Raw genomic sequence first — 21,225 nt, forward strand, 5'->3', positions numbered from 1 at the left:
ACCTGAATGCCCAGATCTGCAGACTTTTATACACATCAGCTCCAAATTTGCAGGCATAACAAAAAAGTCTGGAAAAGTACAATTTTGATGAAATTTTCTCTGACAGTAAAAAGGGCTGTAAATTTGCCAAAAGTTTTTCAATTGGTATGAAAGTAACTTTATATGTAGCCTGAAAAGGTTGATAAGTAATTTGAAATTACCTATTCACAAGAGGTTGTTTGGTCTGTTTATGATAAAAGACTGGTATAGGTAGACCCCAGACTCTCTGTCGAGATATACACCAGTATGGTCTTGATCCTAACATTGATTGCATGGAATGTTCTGATGATTTTGGATAGACATTGATTTCATTCAAACATTCCTACAATATAGACAACAGAAGAACTGAATTAATAAGAGCTATTTGATAAATATTAATAAAAATTACCAAAACTATAAACAGCAACATAAAATGAACATCTAGAGGTCAACAAAATATGGTAACTGACATTGAGGTCGCAGATAGTACCAAAAAATTTAAACAATCCTTAATTTTGAAGTTTTGAAACAGAAAAAACATTAATTCTTTCAGAATTTTTGCCAATCAATAAAACTTTATAAATATTTTCAGTATGACCAGTAGAAATAAAATCTATATAAAATAACTTGATATTTAAGATTGATATCTAGTAGATCAAATAAATCAACCAAAGCTAGACTCCTCTTACAAGTTCATCTGATATTGTTAAAAAAAATTTGAATCAAAAGTTTCAGATCTCTTCATTGAAAACATGCCAAATAAAAAAATTGTCTATTTAAGTATATTTATATGTGTATTTCAACATAGTCATTGTTACTGTACATAATGCTTCGTACTTACTAAAGCTTTAGTTTTAAGTTTGTTTGTACTGACAAACCATTGTTTACTGGCCCTAATTATCACAGGTTTTTTGGTTCTCCAGTCATATGGATATTTATGCACATAATCCTCTACTTTTATTATATGGTTACCAAGAAGTTCTAGTACTGAAACAAAAAAGCCATCATTTGAAACGAAAAGTAAATAAAGCAAATAGCGGTTCTTTTGTACCAACACAATTTACACTGTAAAACCAACTTATAATCAAATGTCAACGTATCTGAATTGAGCACTGATTTACTGCCATCATGTTTTTTTTTGTATTTGTATCTTTGTACATAGTGTATAAATGTACGAATGTCATAATTTATGATCTAATAGTTGAACTGGCAATGAAGAAAATGAAATGTCCTTTCACAGTCAACTGTGGAAATCTTGAAAACAAAAAAAGCTGGGTAATCTCTTTTTTTCTTCAACAAACGGTATGGAGCCTATAGGGTGGTATTAAATTTATCTATTCTTAATGTTAATACATGTATTAACTTATTTGTTGCTTGAAACAAATATTCTATGCAGTATTCTATCAAACACTTAAATAAACTGTTAACACAGAGATATGTCTGGCCTTTTTGCACTTTTGATAATGCAAATGTTGAAATTAAAATAGCAATACTTTAACATGTAAGTTATGCAAATATTCAAAGTCAATGAACCATGACTGAAGGTACATGGCAAAACAATCTCCATGGAAATGAGATGTGCCAATGGTAATACAACTGCATACTAAATACCATAGACTTATCATAAGTCGTTCCCTTTCAACAAACCTAAACACAAACATTGACTTGTAAACTATGTAAAAGTTTCAAAATCAATGAACCATGATGAGGAGGTGGGGTTATATAATCCATGGAAACGAGACTTGCAAATGCCAATACATTTGCATACCAAATATCATTGACTTAACATTAGAGGTTCATCTTAAACTGATCTAATCACAAACTAATACATGTAAACTAAGCAAAAGTTTCAAAGTCAATAGACCATGACTGAGAGGGCGGGGCCAAATATTCTCCATGGAAATGAGATGTGCTAATGCTTATACAACTGCATACCAATTATCATTGACCTACCACTAACGGTTCCCCCTTGAACTGACCTAATCACACACTAATACATGAAAACGAAGCAAAAGTTTCAAAGTCAATAGACCATGAATGAGGGGGCGTGGCCAAATAATCTCCATGGTAATGAGATGTGCCAATGTTAATACAACTGCATACCAAATATCATTGACCTACCACTAGTGGTTCACCATGAACTAGACTTAATCACAAACTAATACATGTAAAAGAAGCAAAGTTTCAAAGTCAATAGACCTTGACTGAGGGGGCAGGGCCAAAAAATCTCCATGGTAATGAGATGTGCAAATGCTAATACAACTGTATACCAAATATCATTGACCTACCACTAGTGGTTCACCATGAACTAGACCTAATCACAAACTAATACATTGTTGACGCCGCCGATGCCGGAAACAGCATACCTATGTCTCGCTTTTTGACTCTATCAAGGCGAGACAAAAATGAACAAAAATTCATTTCATAAGCAACAACAATACTATAGCAAAATAATTCAATTCCTTACCCATCAAGTTCTTCGTTTGTACATATATGTTTAGAATATACCTGGAATTTTATATATTTGCTTTTCCCTAATATTAACTGCATTAGCTACTGATCTACCCATCATCAGCACCAGTATTAATCTGCATATGATTTAACTGTACAACTTACCTTTCTCTTCAGCATCCACACCAATAGTTCTACCTTCTAGTTCTTTACCAGCATGCCAATCATATTGTCCTTTCTCATCTACCATACTTGTCTAATTAAAAAAAAAAGAAGAAATTTTATCATTTTCTACAACATTACTATTAGTGAAAAGATCAGCACCGAATTGTGTCTGTGATGAATACTTAAAAGGAAAACATTTTACTTTTAAGTGGTTTATGTATAATATATATATCAATATTTTGTTAATGTTTTTTCCAGTGTCATTGTAATCAGAACATATAGTAAACCTGCTCTGTAAAACTTAAAATAACATAGAAACAGCCGCTTTTGTGCATTTCTTTCATATGCTATAATTGGCAGAGATTTTTTTTATAATTGAGTGATAATGCTCTTTGCAAAAAAAAAGATGTTTTCTTCGTAAAAATAATAAGCGATTGAAAATGCAACTGAACAGCACTGTATATATCAAATAAAAACCATCCATAATAGATATAAGAAGATGTGGTGTGAGTGCCAATGAGACAACTCTCCATCCAAGTCACAATGTGTAAAAAGTAAACAATTATAGGCCAAAGTACGGCCTTCAACACGGAGCCTTGGCTCACACCAAACAGCAAGCTATAAAGGGCCCCAAAAATGACTAGTGTAAAATCATTCAAACAGGAAAACCAACGGTCTAATCTATATAAAAACAAGAAACTAGAAACACTTATGAACCACATCAACAAACGACAACCACTGAACATCAGGTTCCATAAAACCTTTTGAATTTGTTTTGAATTTTCAAACATTCTTAACTACTGAGGATTCCTTGTTATACGTGAGATACCAATTTTACATGGATTCTGTGAGTATAAGAAAATCATGAATTCAAATCTAAGTTAGTATCTAAATGACCCACTCAAGTTAATATTAACTAATCGATCAGGAAAAAGGAACACTAAAATTTCATTATTTACCACTTTTAATCCATTATTGATAGCAATCACAAAATCATCATGCCCATGACCAGGTGCTGTATGAACCAATCCTGTTCCTTTTTCTATAGTCACATGCTTACCAACCAAGAAAGGTAACTCTTCACCAGTAAGTGGGTGTGAATACTTTGCACCATCAAAGGCACTACCTGAATATTGGGAAATACACAACTTATTTATTCCTGGAAAAGACTTCATTGAACCATATATCATATAACCAGGCATTAAATTAAGTAGACACGGTGTTCCAGGTATGCCTAGATATGTTGTGTCCAGGTATGCCTAAATATGTTGTGTTCCAGGTATGCCTAGATATGTTGTGTTCCAGGTATGCCTAGATATGTTGTGTTCCAAGTATGCCTAGATATGTTGTGTTCCAGATATGCCTAGATATGTTGTGTTCCAAGTATGCCTAGATATGTTGTGTTCCAGGTATGCCTAGATATGTTGTGTTCTAGGTATGCCTAGATATGTTGTGTTCCAGGTATGCCTAGATATGTTATGTTCCAGGTATGCCTATATATGTTATGTTCCAGGTATGCCTAGATATGTTGTGTTCCAGACATGCCTAGATATGTTGTGTTCCAGGTATGCCTAGATATGTTGTGTTCCTTATATCACAATGATATCCTTTTTAATTTTTTTATTCTTTTTTGTTGTTGTAATTTTTGTATTTATTGACATTTATTATATGTTACCATTAACTGTATATACTGCTAGCACTCATATTGTTAGCTATATAATTGTATTTTTTTTCAGGGGACAGATTTATAAAAGTTTTTCTAAACTTGTTTTGGAATCCCATATTTGACTATTTTGTAAAATTGTACTAATATGTTACTGTAATTTTCAATAATAAATACTGTTTAAACTAACCCTTTTCACAAGAAGTTTGGTCAAATTTTGCTCTTTTGTTTTATCAACAAAGGTTTTTTTTTTAAAAGTATACACCCCCATGAGCCAGGTGAGCGAAAACTATCTATAAAAGCTTTCTCAAATAAAAAAATTCGTAAGGGTTCCGCGGAACCCAGTGTCTCGCCTACTTTTGCTGTTAATGGCAGGCTCAACAAAAATGAGGAAAAAAATTAATAAAAATATTCCTCTCTATACTATCTTTTGATTGTAAGTAGCTTCTGTCCAAGTTTGGTAAAAATCCAGGATAGTTTATGAATCTAATAAAAGTTTTAAAAACTTAAACTGCAGACTGTATGTAATGTTAAGATAATAGCTTTTAATCATAAACAAGCTTCTGTCCAAGTTTGGTACAAATCCAGGATAGTTTAAGAAAGTTGTTAAAATTTTAAAAACTTTAACCACAGAGTGAATGTAATGTTAACTGGCAGAAAAACTAAGTCCATTTATAAGTAAAATACGGAAAAAATGGAATTTTTATTTTACAAAATTTACTTCTGGATACTATCTTATGATCATAAACAAGCTTCTTTCCAAGTTTGGTAGAAATCCAGGATAGTTTAAGAAAGTTGTTAAAATTTTAAAAACTTTAACCACAGAGTGAATGAAATGTTAACTGGCAGAAAAACTAAGTTCATTTATATGTAAAATACGGAAAAAATGGAATTTTTTTTTTACAAAATTTACTTATGGATACTATCTTATGATCATAAACAAGCTTCTTTCCAAGTTTGGTAGAAATCCAGGATAGTTTAAGAAAGTTATTAAAATTTCAAAAACTTTAACCACAGAGTGAATGTAATGTTAACTGGCAGAAAAACTAAGTCCATTTATATGTAAAATACGGAAAAAATGGAATTTTTTTTTTACCAAATTTACTTCTGGATACTATCTTATGATCATAAACAAGCTTCTGTCCAAGTTTGGAAGAAATCCGGGATAGTTTAAGAAAGTTATTAAAATTTCAAAAACTTTAACCACAGAGTGAATATTTGTGGACGCCGCCGACGACGACGACGACGACGCCGACGCCGACGGAATGTAGGATCGCTATGTCTCGCTTTTTCGACAAAAGTCGAAGGCTCGACAAAAAGGAATGTAGCAATGTAATCCAAAAAAGTTCAATAGCTATCAGCCACTTCGAAAAAGGTTTAATTCAGGGGCTAAAAAATTTGCCTAATACAATAATGTCAACTTATTTCAATAATATACCAACAATATACATGATATGAAGTACAAATTTTTAGACATTTCAATCTTACCAGGAAAATCATTTAGGACTCTGATGGATTTTCCAAGTAACTCTGACAATTTATCAACAAATGATTTTTCACAAATATAAATATTGCTGTTTTCTGGATCTTCTGCACAAACATATCTGCAAACAAAAAGTGGATTCTTTATGAGTTTTCTTTAAATGATTTCAAATAAAGAATGTTTAGTTTACCAATTATGCCCCTTTAACATATAAATAAAAGAAATACTGGGTATATGTCAGTAAGACAATATACAAATCAGGCAATAAAAACAAAAGAAATCTAAAAGTTGATATATAGTCAGACTATATAAGACTAAGTCTTCAACATTAGACAATAGACTACACAATAAGTTCTTAATCCCCAAAAGGAGAGATAAGTAGTGAAGAAAAGTTAACAGACATTATCAAAAATCTACCATTAACATGAAATTTCCCAAAATATCAAAGAAAATATCAACATATAAGTAAAGATGGTCACTAAAGACTTGGGACAGACACATGCGAATGTTTCTGGGTAACATATAAGTAAAGATGGTCACTAAAGACTTGGGACAGACACATGAGAATGTTTCTGGGTAACATATAAGTAAAGATGGTCACTAAAGACTTGGGACAGACACATGAGAATGTTTCTGGGTTAAATTATTTTTGAGCATTATCTTTTTGTGAACACCATGTGTCCATTCTATAAATTAAATTTGTGAACACCATGTGTCCATTCTATAAATTAAATTTAGCTCATTTTTATGTAGTTGATTGCATATGTGATAAAAAATAAAGTGGCACATGAAAGAAAAAAAAGCTTGGAACTATGAAATAATTTTCTAAGAAAAAGGCATTACCAATTAAACCAAATAGAGAATTATGGTTCCATGTAAAATCAAAATAAATCTATGAATATGAGTTTTGATTGAAAGGAACTGTAGAAAATTGTTCTGCAGGGATTATTTTTCACTTATTTTACGATCACGAAAAATGCCCAAAAATATCCCCATAGGAAATATTTTTTGGAAGAAAAACGGTTATTGATATGAACAAATCCATGTTTACAATACATAAAAGCTACTTATTTGCATGTACTGTATACGTACCTAACAGAAAAAAACACTCTCAAAATATAAAATTAGGTACCTGAGTTCTGGTCCAATACATATTGCTTTGTTTCCTGGTAAAGTCCATGGTGTGGTTGTCCATATTACAGCATACAAATCTCTTCCAGCCCCTAATATGAGCATTAAAAGCTTTTTTTAACAAAATTTTTATTGAAAAATTCAAAATATTTCCTTATATAAATCGGTGCAAATTTTATATAGTTTTGATGCAATTAGTTTTCTACCAAAGAAACTTTAAAGGTTACTGTACTTATCCACACATTGGTTTATAAAGACTGATTTCTGAATTGCTTATTATATTCGATACTGATTTACCAAGTAATTAGATGTCAGAAATTTTCTAGGATCAACACATTATAAGCAAGTCCATATTGAAGATGTGAGATCCCTGTCAGAAGGTTTGAGGACTTATATTTTATTGTTTCTCATGTAGAAAAGATGAGATCTTGTTTCATTCACCTTCATTATACATCAAACACTTTTAAACAATTTACTAAAACAGCAAATCAATTACTTACAGCCAATGAAATTTTCAAGTTGTTCTGATGATTTAGTGACTGGAAAGCTAACATATACAGATTTACTCTTATGATCTGGATTGTATTCCAATTCTGATTCTGCTAAGGCTGTCCTGTCATAAATCGACAAAAAAAATGTGACTTATTATACAATTGTACCTTCCATACAGCAACCAATGATGTAGTACTAGAAAAATTTAAATGTACATTTCATTGTAAATTTCCAGTTCATTTAGCAGAGTTGATCTAAGACTGGTTCGTTAGTTTTGGTCAGGCTATATAGGTGTTACTCTCTGACTATTTAATAATTCTTACTTCCAATAAATATTATGTCCCAAGGTTGCACCTACCGTAATCAGTATTTAAGTGTTTCTATTATCACTTAGTCATTACCACTGGTGGGGACTATATATTTAAGTAAAGTAAAGCGTTTAAATCTATAGAAAGATTGGTTTATTTTCAGTACATTGAACCTATACTTTTCATAAAACATCTTAGTGATGCAGAAACAAAATCTTGTTGCTGGTCAGTCCTATTTCATGTTTATCATAACTGTCAAGTGTCTACATTATAAAAGATAAGTACCAAGTACATACAAGGGCTGGTATAAATTTCACCTGCCTATGAAAAGGGACAATTTGATATTTTACTGTCTTATTGACATCAATCAACTTCAAGATTTTCACTTCCCTGATGTGGCAAATAGATAGCGAATTCCATTCACCCTTAGCATTTTCATTTAACATTTGGAGATGTCATGATCCTTTAAAGCTTACATTGATCACTTCCTAAGGGTATCATTGAACCCCTCTGCTAATGCCTCAGAACTGGCATGAATTCAATTGTAGGGAAACTATGAGAACATCTCCCTATGGCACAGTTAACTTCATACATTTTTTGTTACTGTTTTGTTGTACATATAAACTTTATTTACTATCAAATTCAGATTTTGACTTAAAATCAATTTTTTACAAATCTTCCTGAAAAGTATCTATATTGATGGGTTCCAATTCTGTTGATGTTTTTTAGTTTTTCTCTCTATAGCATTATGGGGTCGCAGAGGTCAACACATTCCTGTAAATTGCCTGAGGACTTCATTATAAGTTCTATTGGTAAATGTATTATGTGACTGATTGTAACTGCAACGCTACTTATTCAAGAATGTTTTATTAGTCTTACCCTGAAGATGGAGACCAGTAAACAGGCATGAAGTCTTGATAAATAAGACCCTGAAAATATAACCACAAAATCTACATTGTGTTTCCAGCATATTACTTTTACTTAATAAAAGTACTATTTTAATAAATTCAATTATGTATTTTAAAGAAGAGGAAACATCTTGTATTGTATACTTGTTGTGTGGAATAGATTAATAGCATCTTGAAACTTTATAAATAAAGAAATAAATGTAGTCCCTAGTGTGGTTGGCATTTCTCTGAAGCATGAATCAATGAAAATTACCTCTAAATTTTTTCATATAATTTGCATTCAATAAGTGTATTTGGTCTTTTATCTATTTAGATCACTTTAATGACCCAAAAAATGAGAGACGTTATGTATTCAATTTAGTAAGATTTGATTTTCATTTGATTTTCTGTGTTTTAACGCCACTTTTAAGCACCGCTTTTGGGCTATTTCGTGGCGGCCAGTTTTTATTAGTGGAGGAAGCCGGAGTGGCCAGAGAAAACCACCGACCTTTCGATAGGAAAACTGACAATCCTAGTCAATTAAGATTGGAGTCAAGTGCACCCGCACGAGCAGGGTTTGAACTCACAATTTCAGTGTTGACTGGCTAGTGATTACAGTAGTAACTACTTAGACCACTCGGCCACTAATTTAGTAAGAAGTAACTGTGATTTATTACCAGTTTATCATTGTGTCTAACAATGAAAACTTATCATACAAAGTTCTGCCTTTTCTCAGTGTGTTTTTATTAACTTTCAGGAAATAAAAATCTTAATTGTATTAACTTTTTGTCATTACAAATGATGGTGTATCACTGATGACTGTATGGATAAAAATAAAACTGTTTAAGTAGGTGTAAATCAATTTTTACTAACAAGTTATACAACTTTTATTTATAGTATAAACAGCAAACATTTGTAACTGACCTTTTCATACATCTGGTAAAACACTTCCATCTGTTTTGCTTCATACTGAGGATCAAATGTATAATAACACTGTTTATCCCAGTCAGCCATTACTCCCCATCTCTTGAATGCTTCCATCTGGACTGTGATGGCTTCACGGGCAAACTTTTTAGCTGTAAAAGTATCAACTGTGATATTAACAGATCAGAACTAAAAGGTCTTTCCACAAACATACAATGTAAAAATAATCATTTCAACTGGAAACAACTTTAACAAATTATGTAAATAAAGCTTTAAACATGACCATTCAATCATGTCAAAATACAATCTTTACATTAATGATTTTTATTTAATTTTGGGACTGCTTTTTGTCGAGTCTGCGACTTTTGTCGCAAAAGCGAGACATAGCGATCCTACATTCTGTCGTTGGCGGCATCCACAAATATTCACTCTGTGGTTAAAGTTTTTCAAATTTTAATAACTAACTTAAACTTTCCTGCATTTCTACCAAATTTAGACAGAAGCTTGTTTATGATCATAAGATAGTATCCAGAAGTAAATTTTGTAAAACAAAAAATCCTGTTTATCCGTATTTTACTCATAAATGGACTTAGTTTTTCTGCCAGTTAACATTACATTCACTCTGTGGTTAAAGTTTTTCAAATTTTAATAACTTTCTTAAAATATCCTTGATTTGTACTATACTTGGACAGAAGCTTGTTTATGATCATAAGATAGTTTTCCAAAGTAAATTTTGTTAAAAAAAAAATCCTGTTATCCGTATTTTACTTATAAATGGACTTAGTTTTTCTGCCAGTTAACATTACATTCACTCTGTGGTTAAAGTTTTTCAAATTTTAATAACTAACCTAAACTTTCCTGGATTTCTACCAAACTTGGACAGAAGCTTGTTTATGATCATAAGATAGTATCCAGAAGTAAATTTTGTAAAATAAAAAATCCTGTTCATCCGTATTTTACTCAAAAATGGACTTAGTTTTTCTGCCAGTTAAAATTACATTCACTCTGTGGTTAAAGTTTTTCAAATTTTAATAACTTTCTTAAAATATCCTTGATTTGTACCATACTTGGACAGAAGCTTGTTTATGATCATAAGATAGTATTCAAAAGTAAATTTTGTAAAAAAAAATTTCCTGTTTTTCCGTATATTACTTATAAATGGACTTAGTTTTTCTTCCAGTTAACATTACATACAGTCTGCAGTTAAATTTTTTAAAACATTTATTAGATTAATAAACCATCCTGGATTCTTACCAAACTTGAACAGAAGCTTCTTACATTCAAAAGATAGTATCTAAAGGAAAATTTTTAATAATTATTTCCCCATTTTTGTTGAGCTTGCGACTAACAGCAAAAGTAGGCGAGACACTGGGCTCCGCGGAACCCTTAGGAATATTTCCTTTATCTCTTACTTGTAGAGGAGTGAATTTGGCTTTAGATGACACAGTTTTCCTTTCTATAGGAATGCTTTTGCCTTTATCTCTAATTTGTAGAGGAGTGAATTTGGCTTTAGATGACACAGTTTTCCTTTCTATAGGAATGCTTTTGCCTTTATCTCTTATTTGTAGAGGAGTGAGTTTGGCTTTAGATGACACAGCTTTCATTTCTATAGGAATGTTTTTACCTTTATTTCTTTAATATTTGTAGAGGAGCGAGTTTGGCTTTAAAATGACACAGCTTTTATTTCTATAGGAATGTTTTTACCTTTATCTCTTATTTGTAGAGGAGTGAGTTTGGCTTTAGAGGAAACAGCTTTCATTTCTATAGGTAAACCATGGCAGTCCCAGCCTGGTTTGTAGTGTATCCTGTATCCTCTCATAAGTCTGTACCGATTTGTTATATCCTTTAATATCTGAAATTATCATTTATCATAATGCTCAAAAACCTTATTCATGTGCTAATTTTTTAAGATGTTTAAATCTTCTTATATAAAAAACATATACTTCTAATATTTTCCACATTATGTAAATGTAAAGTAACTTGACAGGCAATTAGTTTTCTCATTTGAATTGTTTTACTTTAGTCATTTTTAGGGCCTTTTATAGCTTGCTATGTGGTATAGGTTTTGTGCATTGTTGAAGGCTGTACAGGGACCTATACTGAAGGTAGTTGCTAACTTCTATGTCATTTGGTCACTGGTGGGAGTTGTCTCATGGCAATCATGCCACATCTGCTTTTTATTATACAATCCTTCATTTTTACAACTTGTTTAATTTCTAGTCCATTCCATTCATATTTGTATTAGTAAATTCCTTCAAGGAATGGTATAATACAGAACAATGAATTTACAATACATTCTTGAACTTTCAATTAGATGGAAAAAGTAATTTGTTTGGTGAAAATCTGTGAATATAGTACTAAACATACTAAAAATAAGCTAAATTATTACAGGAAAAGTAATGTAATGCTACAAGATTGCCTATATTTGCATGCATCATGAAACAATATTATGACATTTCCATTACCTATTCGATAGTCATTGATGACTTACAAATGTTAAGACGATTAACATTTCATTCATGACAACAGACACATGTTGAAGGTCATACGGTTATCTACAATTTCTTATATCCACTTCATTTGAACTTTGATGGATAGTTGTCTCATTGGCAATCATATCACAACTTCTTAATTTTATATATATGATTTCTTCAATAATATACAAAAACACTCACAATTTTCAACAGAAAATATTCTTTTTGTCAAATTTTATTACATTCTGAAACGTACCAAAAGTTTTAAAATGTCTGATGTTAAAGTTAGATGTGGGAACAAGATACATACATTCATACTGGTACACGCAAAAGACTACATCAACAATTCACAGAATTTTTAATTTAACACAATGAGAGCGTTGACCGTTAGAGAAATAGGTTTAACAACTCGTGAGAATTGGATATCTCTTGATATTGACTAGAGTTATCAAATTTCAACATGATAATAAACAAGCCTTCTTCTCACTTGTTAAAAAACCTATTACAACTTTTACAAAAACAGTCCAGCTTACCTTATTTATAGCATGTCCAACATGAGGTTTTCCATTAGCATAGGGAGGACCATCATGCAAAATAAATTCTTTGTCTCTAGGCTGATTTTGTTGCCATTCATATAGATTCTCAAAACAGGAAGACTAAAAATATCATTTAAAAGTCTATTCAATGTGCTGTTTTAGAATCTGATGCATTCTGGTGTTAATATTATCAAAGGTGTACACCAAAACTTTGTGACTGGCTAAAAATGTCTTAAACAATGGAAATTCAACAACTGACATGGCGATGTTTACATATTGGGGTACGAACAATGAAATTACCCATTGTCCTTTAGATTCTGAAATGGCAAATTGAAATTCATAAATGCTTCTTCTGTGAAACCAGCAGTCAGTGCAATAAACCTTGTACATTTTTTTCTATTTTATACAAAATGACCTGAAAAAACAAGGAACAGAATTGTATTGAAATAAATTTGAAATGAATTGGTCATATAAGGCGTTGTCCCAATTATTGTCCTAATAATAAATCTGTCAGCTGCAAAATGACCATTTGACAAACCAGCAGACCAAGGTCTTAATGTTTTCAGTCACGTTTTAATTAGCAATTTTGTTTATGTTATTCATTATGTAGCACATACATGTACATATTTCTTACAACTACAGATTTGACTAAGATGCAGAACAGAATATGAATTTGACAAATTTTATCATCGTTACTAGTTTCTTTGTTTTTTACATTCTTTTTCTCAATTTAAGCAATTATTATTTAGTAGATCATTGTAAAAGTCAGTTAAAATAGCCAAGTGAACTGAATGTACTAGTCACCATTATCTTGACTCATGGTCTTACATTTAAAAGGTGAAAGTAAAGCTCATATGCGAAGTATTTTCCTGCCAAAAATGAGAAAATTATGTAAGGAATACCAAGCTTTAAATACCCTACCATTATTGGAAAGCAAACGCAGATCCAGACTTTAATTTTGACCAAGGCTACCATGCTTTAAAGCATACGATTTCACTCAAATTTGTATATGTCTGATCAAGAAAATAATATGGACTTAATCCTCTTTCACAGGTAACACCAGTCCTGCCTCATATAATTTACAACAGTGATTTACCTTTAACAGACAAATTAGGTGTCAGACTAAAGGGGTGTCTGACCATGGTGTGTTTAACTACTCAGTTGAATATCTAGAAAAACCTAAGAAAATACAGTTCCAATGGAAAACAAATTTTATATGGGGAGGAAGTGCCCAATAACAATAAGAAAATCAATAAATGAAAAATAGATATAAAAATCAATTGGCAAAAAGGTATTTATTGTCAAGCACGCAGTCATAAAGCAAATGATGAAGGGCTTAGAAGTTACAATGTATTTGCATAATTATGGTAAAGAAACAAGTTAATTATATCATAGTACGATTTATTATCATAACAATTTAAGGATTCAAATCTAACAGCAATTTTTTTTTATAGCAATTAAAGGATTGGTTAATTTTGTCAAGTAGTTAAGTATAACTAAAGGCTAAAGAACAATCACTGATGTATTCTCCTAATTGTCAGAGGCCAGTAGGCAGGTGTGAATTCAGCGAGAATTAACTTCTTTTAATTACCGTAGTCGAGCGAGTTGGCAGGCCTTTATTCATCAGGATTACCCTACGCTTCATAAGTAGGGCGAGTTGGTAGGCCTAAATTCAACAGGATTTAACTTTTTTGGGGTGAATTGGTAGGCCTAAGGTAGAACTCCACAGTTAGGTGTGTAGTTTCGCATTTTGGCCCCTGTGGATTTTTCAGATATGAGAGTTAGTGTGCAATAAAATTCATTTTTGGATAGCTGAAGATTAATATAGCCTTCATAGTGGGTTTATAGGAACATCAAGATTGTGTAATATATGTATTATGGGCTGTTTTCTGTATGACAGTCCATATTTTCATATCCATACCAGACAACAGTCTGGCAATTATTGTGATGTTTTTTTTCCAACTTTTTTGACGCAAGAACTTTGTGATTAAATTTTACGAAAAAAAGAGGCGAAAGACACCCAATTTTTATTTGATCATTTAGTAGATTAATGTCAACAGTTTCAGAAAAGGTATCATTCAAAGGCTTTGAATTCTAGTTTAAACCAAATTTTGGGGGAATATGTGACATTTTTATGCCCCTTTTTGTAATATTTAATGTTAAATAAATGCAGAATGTTGCCATGGATACACAAAAAAGGAATTATTTTTCACCATTTTAACTTTTGAAAATCAAATCTATGGAAGATACTGATTACATACATATGCACATGTATGACACAAACATTTGCATACTTGCCAACCTCTGACAATGAGAAATCATGTCATGACATGACATGACATGTCAAAAAGCGTGTGAAAACGCGCGATGTAGATGCAGACTTTTTCACATTATACAAATTTGTTAATATAAAAACAATGTTCTACTGTAAACTTTTATTGTTTTCAACAGTGGTCTGTTTTGCTGCTTTTAAAGCAACACCACTATGCACATATTCTAAAAAATTGCCAGTTTGGTTACATTTACTTGATAACAAGGCAAACAATATATCATTGTCAAGTTCTGATCAGAATTCAGTGTACATTTCTTTATAATTGAAAATGCTCTCTCACAGTCAGAATTGATATTTGGTTGAACTATATATATATATATAAAAGCTTTATCAAGCTTTGAAAGTGTCTCAAAACGTTTTTTTGCCCTCTAAAATGTCATCTATTATCTCTGCCATTGCTCCCAACAAACTATATATTTTGCTATTGCCTGGTCAAAACTGGGAAGTTCATCAGAAGACAGCTGGTACTAGGAGAACTGATCCAACAGTTCTGTGATATTTCCATCCCCTATGGCCTGTAGAAATCTGTTGGGCCAGATTTGAAACTGAAAAAGAAAAATATTTTATAATTCGATTACCATTCAACATGTTAAATGTTTAATCAAATAGCTACATTGTAGTTCTCCTCTCACATGTATTGTTATGATTGCAACATAGGGTGCACATTATGCGTTACTCGTCCGTAGATCATTTAAACTTGAACTCCAAAATATAATTTATAAATCTTGAAATTATCTTGGTACGTACACATCGTTTTCGCTTAGCAATCGACTCTTTAGACGACAGTACAGGTCCTGAAAGCCATCTCTTTCTGTGGACACTTCCCCTAAGTGAATTTGAAAGAAAGAAAATCTTTCAAAATCTTAAAAACTAATCACAAACTACTTACCTTAAGGGCTTTTGCTGTTCATCCATAAGAAAAATAATCAATGGCATCCAAAACAATTGTTTCAAAATTTTCAGTATCTATCGTCAAGTAATCAAAAAACCCGAGAACAGCGATATCACTAATGACCAAAAAATGAAAACAACGAAAAAAGCGTGTAATTGCGTGTAAAGTGGTGAAAAGCATGTACACGCCATGTGACAAAATCCTCGTGTGTAAACCGTTGAAAAAGCGTGTATTACACGCGAATATCATGTCACTTAGCAACTATGAACATTTGGCTTAATGTATTAGAAAGCCAGGAATAGAAGATGATTAAACATTTTGTGGTTCAATTCTAATGTTATTTTCTAACTGTGGAGTGCTACTTAAAAACACAGCAATTTATACTCTTTTAACATACGTAGGGCGAGTTAGTAGAAATTTGGGCAAAGTTGGTAATGACTAATGGGACGAATTATCATGGATTCTTACAAATAGTAAAATATGCTTTAAGAAACTAGGTAGTTTTTCTAGTGAGGAATTTAATAATCTGATCCCTATTATGCTTGTTTCTTGTGCGGTATTACCTTCTGTATTTTTACTTCACGTCTATTTGCTTCCCCATCACGGAGACTGAGAGGGAAATCTGTTTTTGGTAAGTTTAAAGTGTAACTGTATTTTTTGCTTGATTCTTGTTTTCTAGATTTTGCTCTGACCCATACAAACTGCCTTCTGATGGGTTTCAACTTGGAAAATACATTTGCAATCATTTTTCTATGTTAATAATGTGTTATCAAATTCATTTTTGTATAATTTTAGCAGACGAACGCAAGATAGTTTCGATTTCAATGGGCGCATCCATCTTGTTATTCCGCACTCAAGTTATTCGGAACATTTGTTTCGTTTTAAAAAAGAAATATATAAAAGGGTACAATAAGCTTAGATAAGAGAAAAATATTCGTCATCAAAATCGCTTATTTTTTTTCGAATCTAAAATGGTTGAAAAGGTTTGAAATGTTACTTTCGTGAAATGAAAGTAGACTTCGGAATACGCTGGATTTTATTGAAGGTGAAGGTCAGGAGGAAACTATAAATGGACTTTGTTTTCAAAATGAACATTTGTTGTTATTTTCATGAAAACAAGTAATGACAACACATGGTGATGAAATCTTTGTGTTCCCAGATGCTTTGCACAGACGTTTAGAACGTGATCTTCTTCTTTTTCAAGAATCTTACAGAAAAACAACCACAACAAATTTTGGATTTCATAGCTTTCCAACTCTTGCCCCTGCACTTCCTCCAGGGGCAGAGCTCTGGCTCACAATATGTTACATTTCTCTATATGGTATATTATTCCTTATAATATACCTTCAGTTATGGATGATATGGTACTACAGACATAAACGTCTGAGTCATCAGACAGTGTTTTTGTTTCTTTGTTTGCTTTGGACTGGATTGAGGACCACTTTATTTTCTTTTTATTTTAAAGACTGTTTGTTGGCAAATAAATTACCTATTGGACTATCATGGTTGCTGTACAGCTTTCCTGTTTGTCTGCAGTATGTGACATTATGTCTTCTAGTTTTGTTTTTTGCACAGGTGAGATAAATTGATATATGCAAAAATAAAGAGTCCATATACTAAAATTTTAAATCAACATTGATAATTTTTAATTGATTTTCCTGAATTAGGTTAGCAGAATGTAGTGACTCTTAATGTTTAAGCTCAAAAGTCTTAACTACAACATAGGCCATCAACGGTCCAATTAAAGGCATTATGTTACATTTTTGATTGAATTAAAACACAAGATTCCAATTTTTATTTTCTGAATAAACTGCCCCTTTTGACCTTGGGTCATTTGGGGGAAAAGGCAACATAGGTCATTGTGACTTAAAAAATATTTGCAGTATGATGTAAATTTTTTCTGGGAAAAAGCAGCAATTGGAAGTTCATGTTTTGTTTTTGGAGTTGCTCAGGATTAAACACTTTGAACAAATACATTTTAGGGCCTTTTTTCATAATGTCATTAAAAATTTTGTAATAAATACCAAGTTCCAGTTCCATACATGTGATGGACTGTGAAACTCAGATCAGGAGATTGGGAAATTTTGGTCAGGAGATTAGGACTCAGATCAGGAGGTTTTTTATTGACATAAATTTTGTCGTAAATGCAGCTGTGTGATGTAGAAATTGTCTTTTAAAGTGTTTTTTTCTTCAACTTTCCATCCGAATTTAATATGTTTATAGTACCCTTGTACTTGTAAATTTTCTTTATCTTTAATAAATCAATCAATCTTCTAAATTTTTGGAACATTATTTAATTTAATTTTTTTTTTTTTACCTTTATTCAATAACTCAATCACTGCAAATAGAACTTTCAATCGTGCTAGAAACATATCCACTCCTGTACTAATTATCAAGGTCATACTTATTACATGAATTTTAATTTAAGCCTTAAAAAGAAGTATAGAACCCTCAAATTGTTTTCAAATTATTATTTTTTTATTTGTCCTAAGACATTTCAAATCATTTAATTACCATCCTTTTATGATTATTTGTTCAATTTATATTTCATTTATATTCTTTTCACAATTAACATTATTTAAAGGAAAGTAACTTAAACAGGATGAAACAAGGGAAGTAACCCAAAATTTATTTGAATTATTTTTAAATACACAAAGTTTTTATTACACAACGGCAGTTAGCCTGATATCGTTGATTACCAGTATGTTTGACACCCAAGCTGGCAAGTGAAGCCATATAATTATGCATGTTAATTGATTTACAGGTAAAATTTAACTTCAGGTAATTTCAGTTACACCGGATATGGCGGCTGAAAGTTTTCATTCATGATATATTTCATACACTGGATTTTTTTCTCTTAAACGGGAGGACAGGAGGAGAACCCTGAAAACTGGATTATTGTACTCCCGTCGGGAGGTTCACATGTATACAGTTCTAAGGCAGATCATTCATGTTTCTTTTAATACATCATCTCAGACTTCTCATTTTAGCATACTCACTTTTAGTATTGATTGATCTAAATGCTACAAAATTAATTGATATTTCCCTGCAATTAAGTGTAAGATCAAAATGGGTTGGCAAGATACATGTTTTATCAGACTAGAATGATGTGTTCTAGTTAGGTGACATTTTTTTCTGTTAACTGGTTTAAATGTGTACATTGTGAGCATTTTGTGGGTTGAAAATTAGCCTAACCACGAACATGTAACTTTTGCTCTATAATAAAAGTACTTTCACAGTATTAAGACTTGGATTGAATTGGACAATGACATATATTGTATGGACATCTGTCTCTTGTTTAAGACTGTCTGTTGACCTCTAGATGTATTTTGGTCATTTGTGTCATTAGAGTGCTGTCTCATTGACATATATCCTGCTTCACCTTTAATTCATAATTGGTTGAATATTAGAATTCATGTCTTCCCTGATGACTAAATCACCAAATTCTGCAAATAAAATCACTCACGTAATGGTACAAAACAGTTCTACTATATAAAGGATCATCATGACCTAAGTTTCATATTTTATTAATTTTTTAATTTTATAATTGACATTTAGTTCCATATTATAGATGTAAAAATATTTATATGTATCAGTAATGTAATCAAATGCATCCCCTTTATATTGTAATTGATTAAAATTTCTTGACATATGATCACTTAAAGTAATGTTGTTTTATGCATGTCTAGCATGCTCCCAGGTTTGCCTTCAAGGCCAACTAGTAGCTTTCTGTTTTAGTTTGATACTCATGTGATTTCTTTCAGATTCATTATCATGTTTTCTTTGTGTCATATGAGTTGTGAATTTTTAAGGTAAATAGATTTTTAAGATGCTCCTGTTGACTTGCTGTGTCAAGCAAAATAAAAATAAGGAGATTTGGTATGATTACTAAAAAAGGCACCAACATGAAAAAATGTGAAACAATTCAAACTATAAAACAAGCAAAGCCCTTTTCAATGCTTTTTATAAGTTTTAATTATGACATGATTGAAGCAAAGGTATATTATAAAATTTGGAAATTTTAGTTACTTGACCATTCTACCATAATGGCCCATACCTAACCTTCAGTAGCTTACGGTATATTGTGTTTCTACATTCTTGTTTGTGGTATGCTCTTGTCATTTATTTAAAATAAACCGTTCTTCAATCTTTTTTTTTTACCCCTATCAAAGACAAGACTTATTATGGTAAACCAATATCTGTCTGTCCTCCAACATTTCGTACGATAACTCAAATTTTCATAAACCAACTATCATATAAATTTAACACAACATTGGAATAAAGGAAAGAAAGCTATCCTTTTGATTTTTATGCCCCACCTAGGAAAGTAGAGGGGCATTATGTTTTTTGGTCTGTGTGTCCGTTCGTCTGTCCGTTTGTCCCGCTTCAGGTTAAAGTTTTTGGTCAAGGTAGTTTTTGATGAAGTTGAAGTCCAATCAACTTGAAACTTAGTACACATGTTCTTTATGATATGATCTTTCTAATTTTAATGACAAATTAGAGTTTTGACCCCAATTTCATAGTCCACTGAACATAGAAAATGATAGTGCGAGTGGGGCATCTGTATACTATGGACACATTCTTGTTTTTGATTTTTATATTTGTCTTTCCAGAGTTACGAAACTTTGACCCTTAAATTTAAGGCAATTTTTTACAAATTGCACACTTAACTCCAGTTTTCTGTATTGATTTCCTCCAAACTTTATAATATTGTGGAGATTGATAAACGGAAGTTCCCTCATGATTTTTTTAATTTTTCTGTTTGTTGTTCCAGTTATGAAACGTAAACTGTTACATTAAAGGCCAGTAATTCTGGATTGATTTCATCCAAACTTGACTTTATTTTGGATATTGATGAAAGAAATCTCCTTGTAATTTTTTTTTAGTTTTCCAGTTTGTCGGTCCAGAGTTAAGGGACTTTAATTGTCAAATATTAGTAAATATTTTGCATATTGTACTATAATTTGAGTTTGCTTTGATTGATTTTGTGGAAACTTTACGTAATTGTTGAAATTGGTGAAAGAATGCTTTCGAAATATCCCATTTTATTCTTGAAGCAATTTTATTATGCACAATAAGGGCACTCTTGGTGCAGCTGTTTATTCTCAGTGTCTCACATACATACATCATGTACATGTTTGTATGTTTGTCTTTGAATGTAGATATTATTTTTAAGTTTTAAAGTGGAGCTACAATTTCAACATTGTAAGTTGAAAAATATACAGGACGTTTTTTTCTTATACAGGCTACAGGTTTTAAGATCATTTTCATTAGTTTTATTATCTAAATGGTTGTAATTAATCCAAAAATAATCTGGTGTTACAAAGAATATATTGCTAGATAAATGGCCCTTGCCACTATTTTCTATTGACTCATCATGATGTATAGTACTTTTAAATTTACTTGTTCCAAATAATTTATAGACACGTCATTCAGGTGTGACTTGCAAGTTATCGTGGCAAATATTAT

At 31.5% G+C, this 21,225-nt stretch overlaps 2 protein-coding genes across 2 annotated transcripts in view; one reads left to right on the forward strand and one right to left on the reverse strand.

Moving 5' to 3' along the window:
* The window catches only part of LOC127698386 (isoleucine--tRNA ligase, mitochondrial-like), a 30,886-nt gene extending 14,287 nt beyond the window's left edge, over positions 1–16,599 (reverse strand). Inside the window, exons 1-12 of the mRNA XM_052201821.1 lie at positions 16,320–16,599; positions 12,530–12,652; positions 11,227–11,374; positions 9,523–9,674; positions 8,591–8,640; positions 7,412–7,524; positions 6,913–7,003; positions 5,786–5,901; positions 3,594–3,760; positions 2,635–2,725; positions 860–1,005; positions 201–361 (exon numbers count right to left, since the gene is read on the reverse strand). Coding sequence (XP_052057781.1) covers positions 201–361; positions 860–1,005; positions 2,635–2,725; positions 3,594–3,760; positions 5,786–5,901; positions 6,913–7,003; positions 7,412–7,524; positions 8,591–8,640; positions 9,523–9,674; positions 11,227–11,374; positions 12,530–12,652; positions 16,320–16,502 — 1,541 coding nt within the window. The 5' untranslated portion in view covers positions 16,503–16,599. The remainder of the gene's footprint in view (positions 1–200; positions 362–859; positions 1,006–2,634; positions 2,726–3,593; positions 3,761–5,785; positions 5,902–6,912; positions 7,004–7,411; positions 7,525–8,590; positions 8,641–9,522; positions 9,675–11,226; positions 11,375–12,529; positions 12,653–16,319) is intronic.
* Positions 16,600–16,802: 203 nt separating this feature from the next.
* LOC127736958 (G protein-coupled receptor 137Ba-like) overlaps positions 16,803–21,225 on the forward strand; it is a gene marked incomplete at its 3' end in the record, with an annotated part of 45,638 nt that continues 41,215 nt past the window's right edge. Inside the window, exon 1 of the mRNA XM_052247521.1 lies at positions 16,803–17,331. Within this exon, the coding sequence (XP_052103481.1) occupies positions 16,879–17,331 (453 nt within the window). The remainder of the gene's footprint in view (positions 17,332–21,225) is intronic.

Source organism: Mytilus californianus, unplaced genomic scaffold (genome assembly GCF_021869535.1).
Source record: "Mytilus californianus isolate M0D057914Y unplaced genomic scaffold, xbMytCali1.0.p SCAF_4, whole genome shotgun sequence".
In the NCBI taxonomy this organism is placed as follows: Eukaryota; Metazoa; Mollusca; class Bivalvia; order Mytilida; family Mytilidae; genus Mytilus; species Mytilus californianus.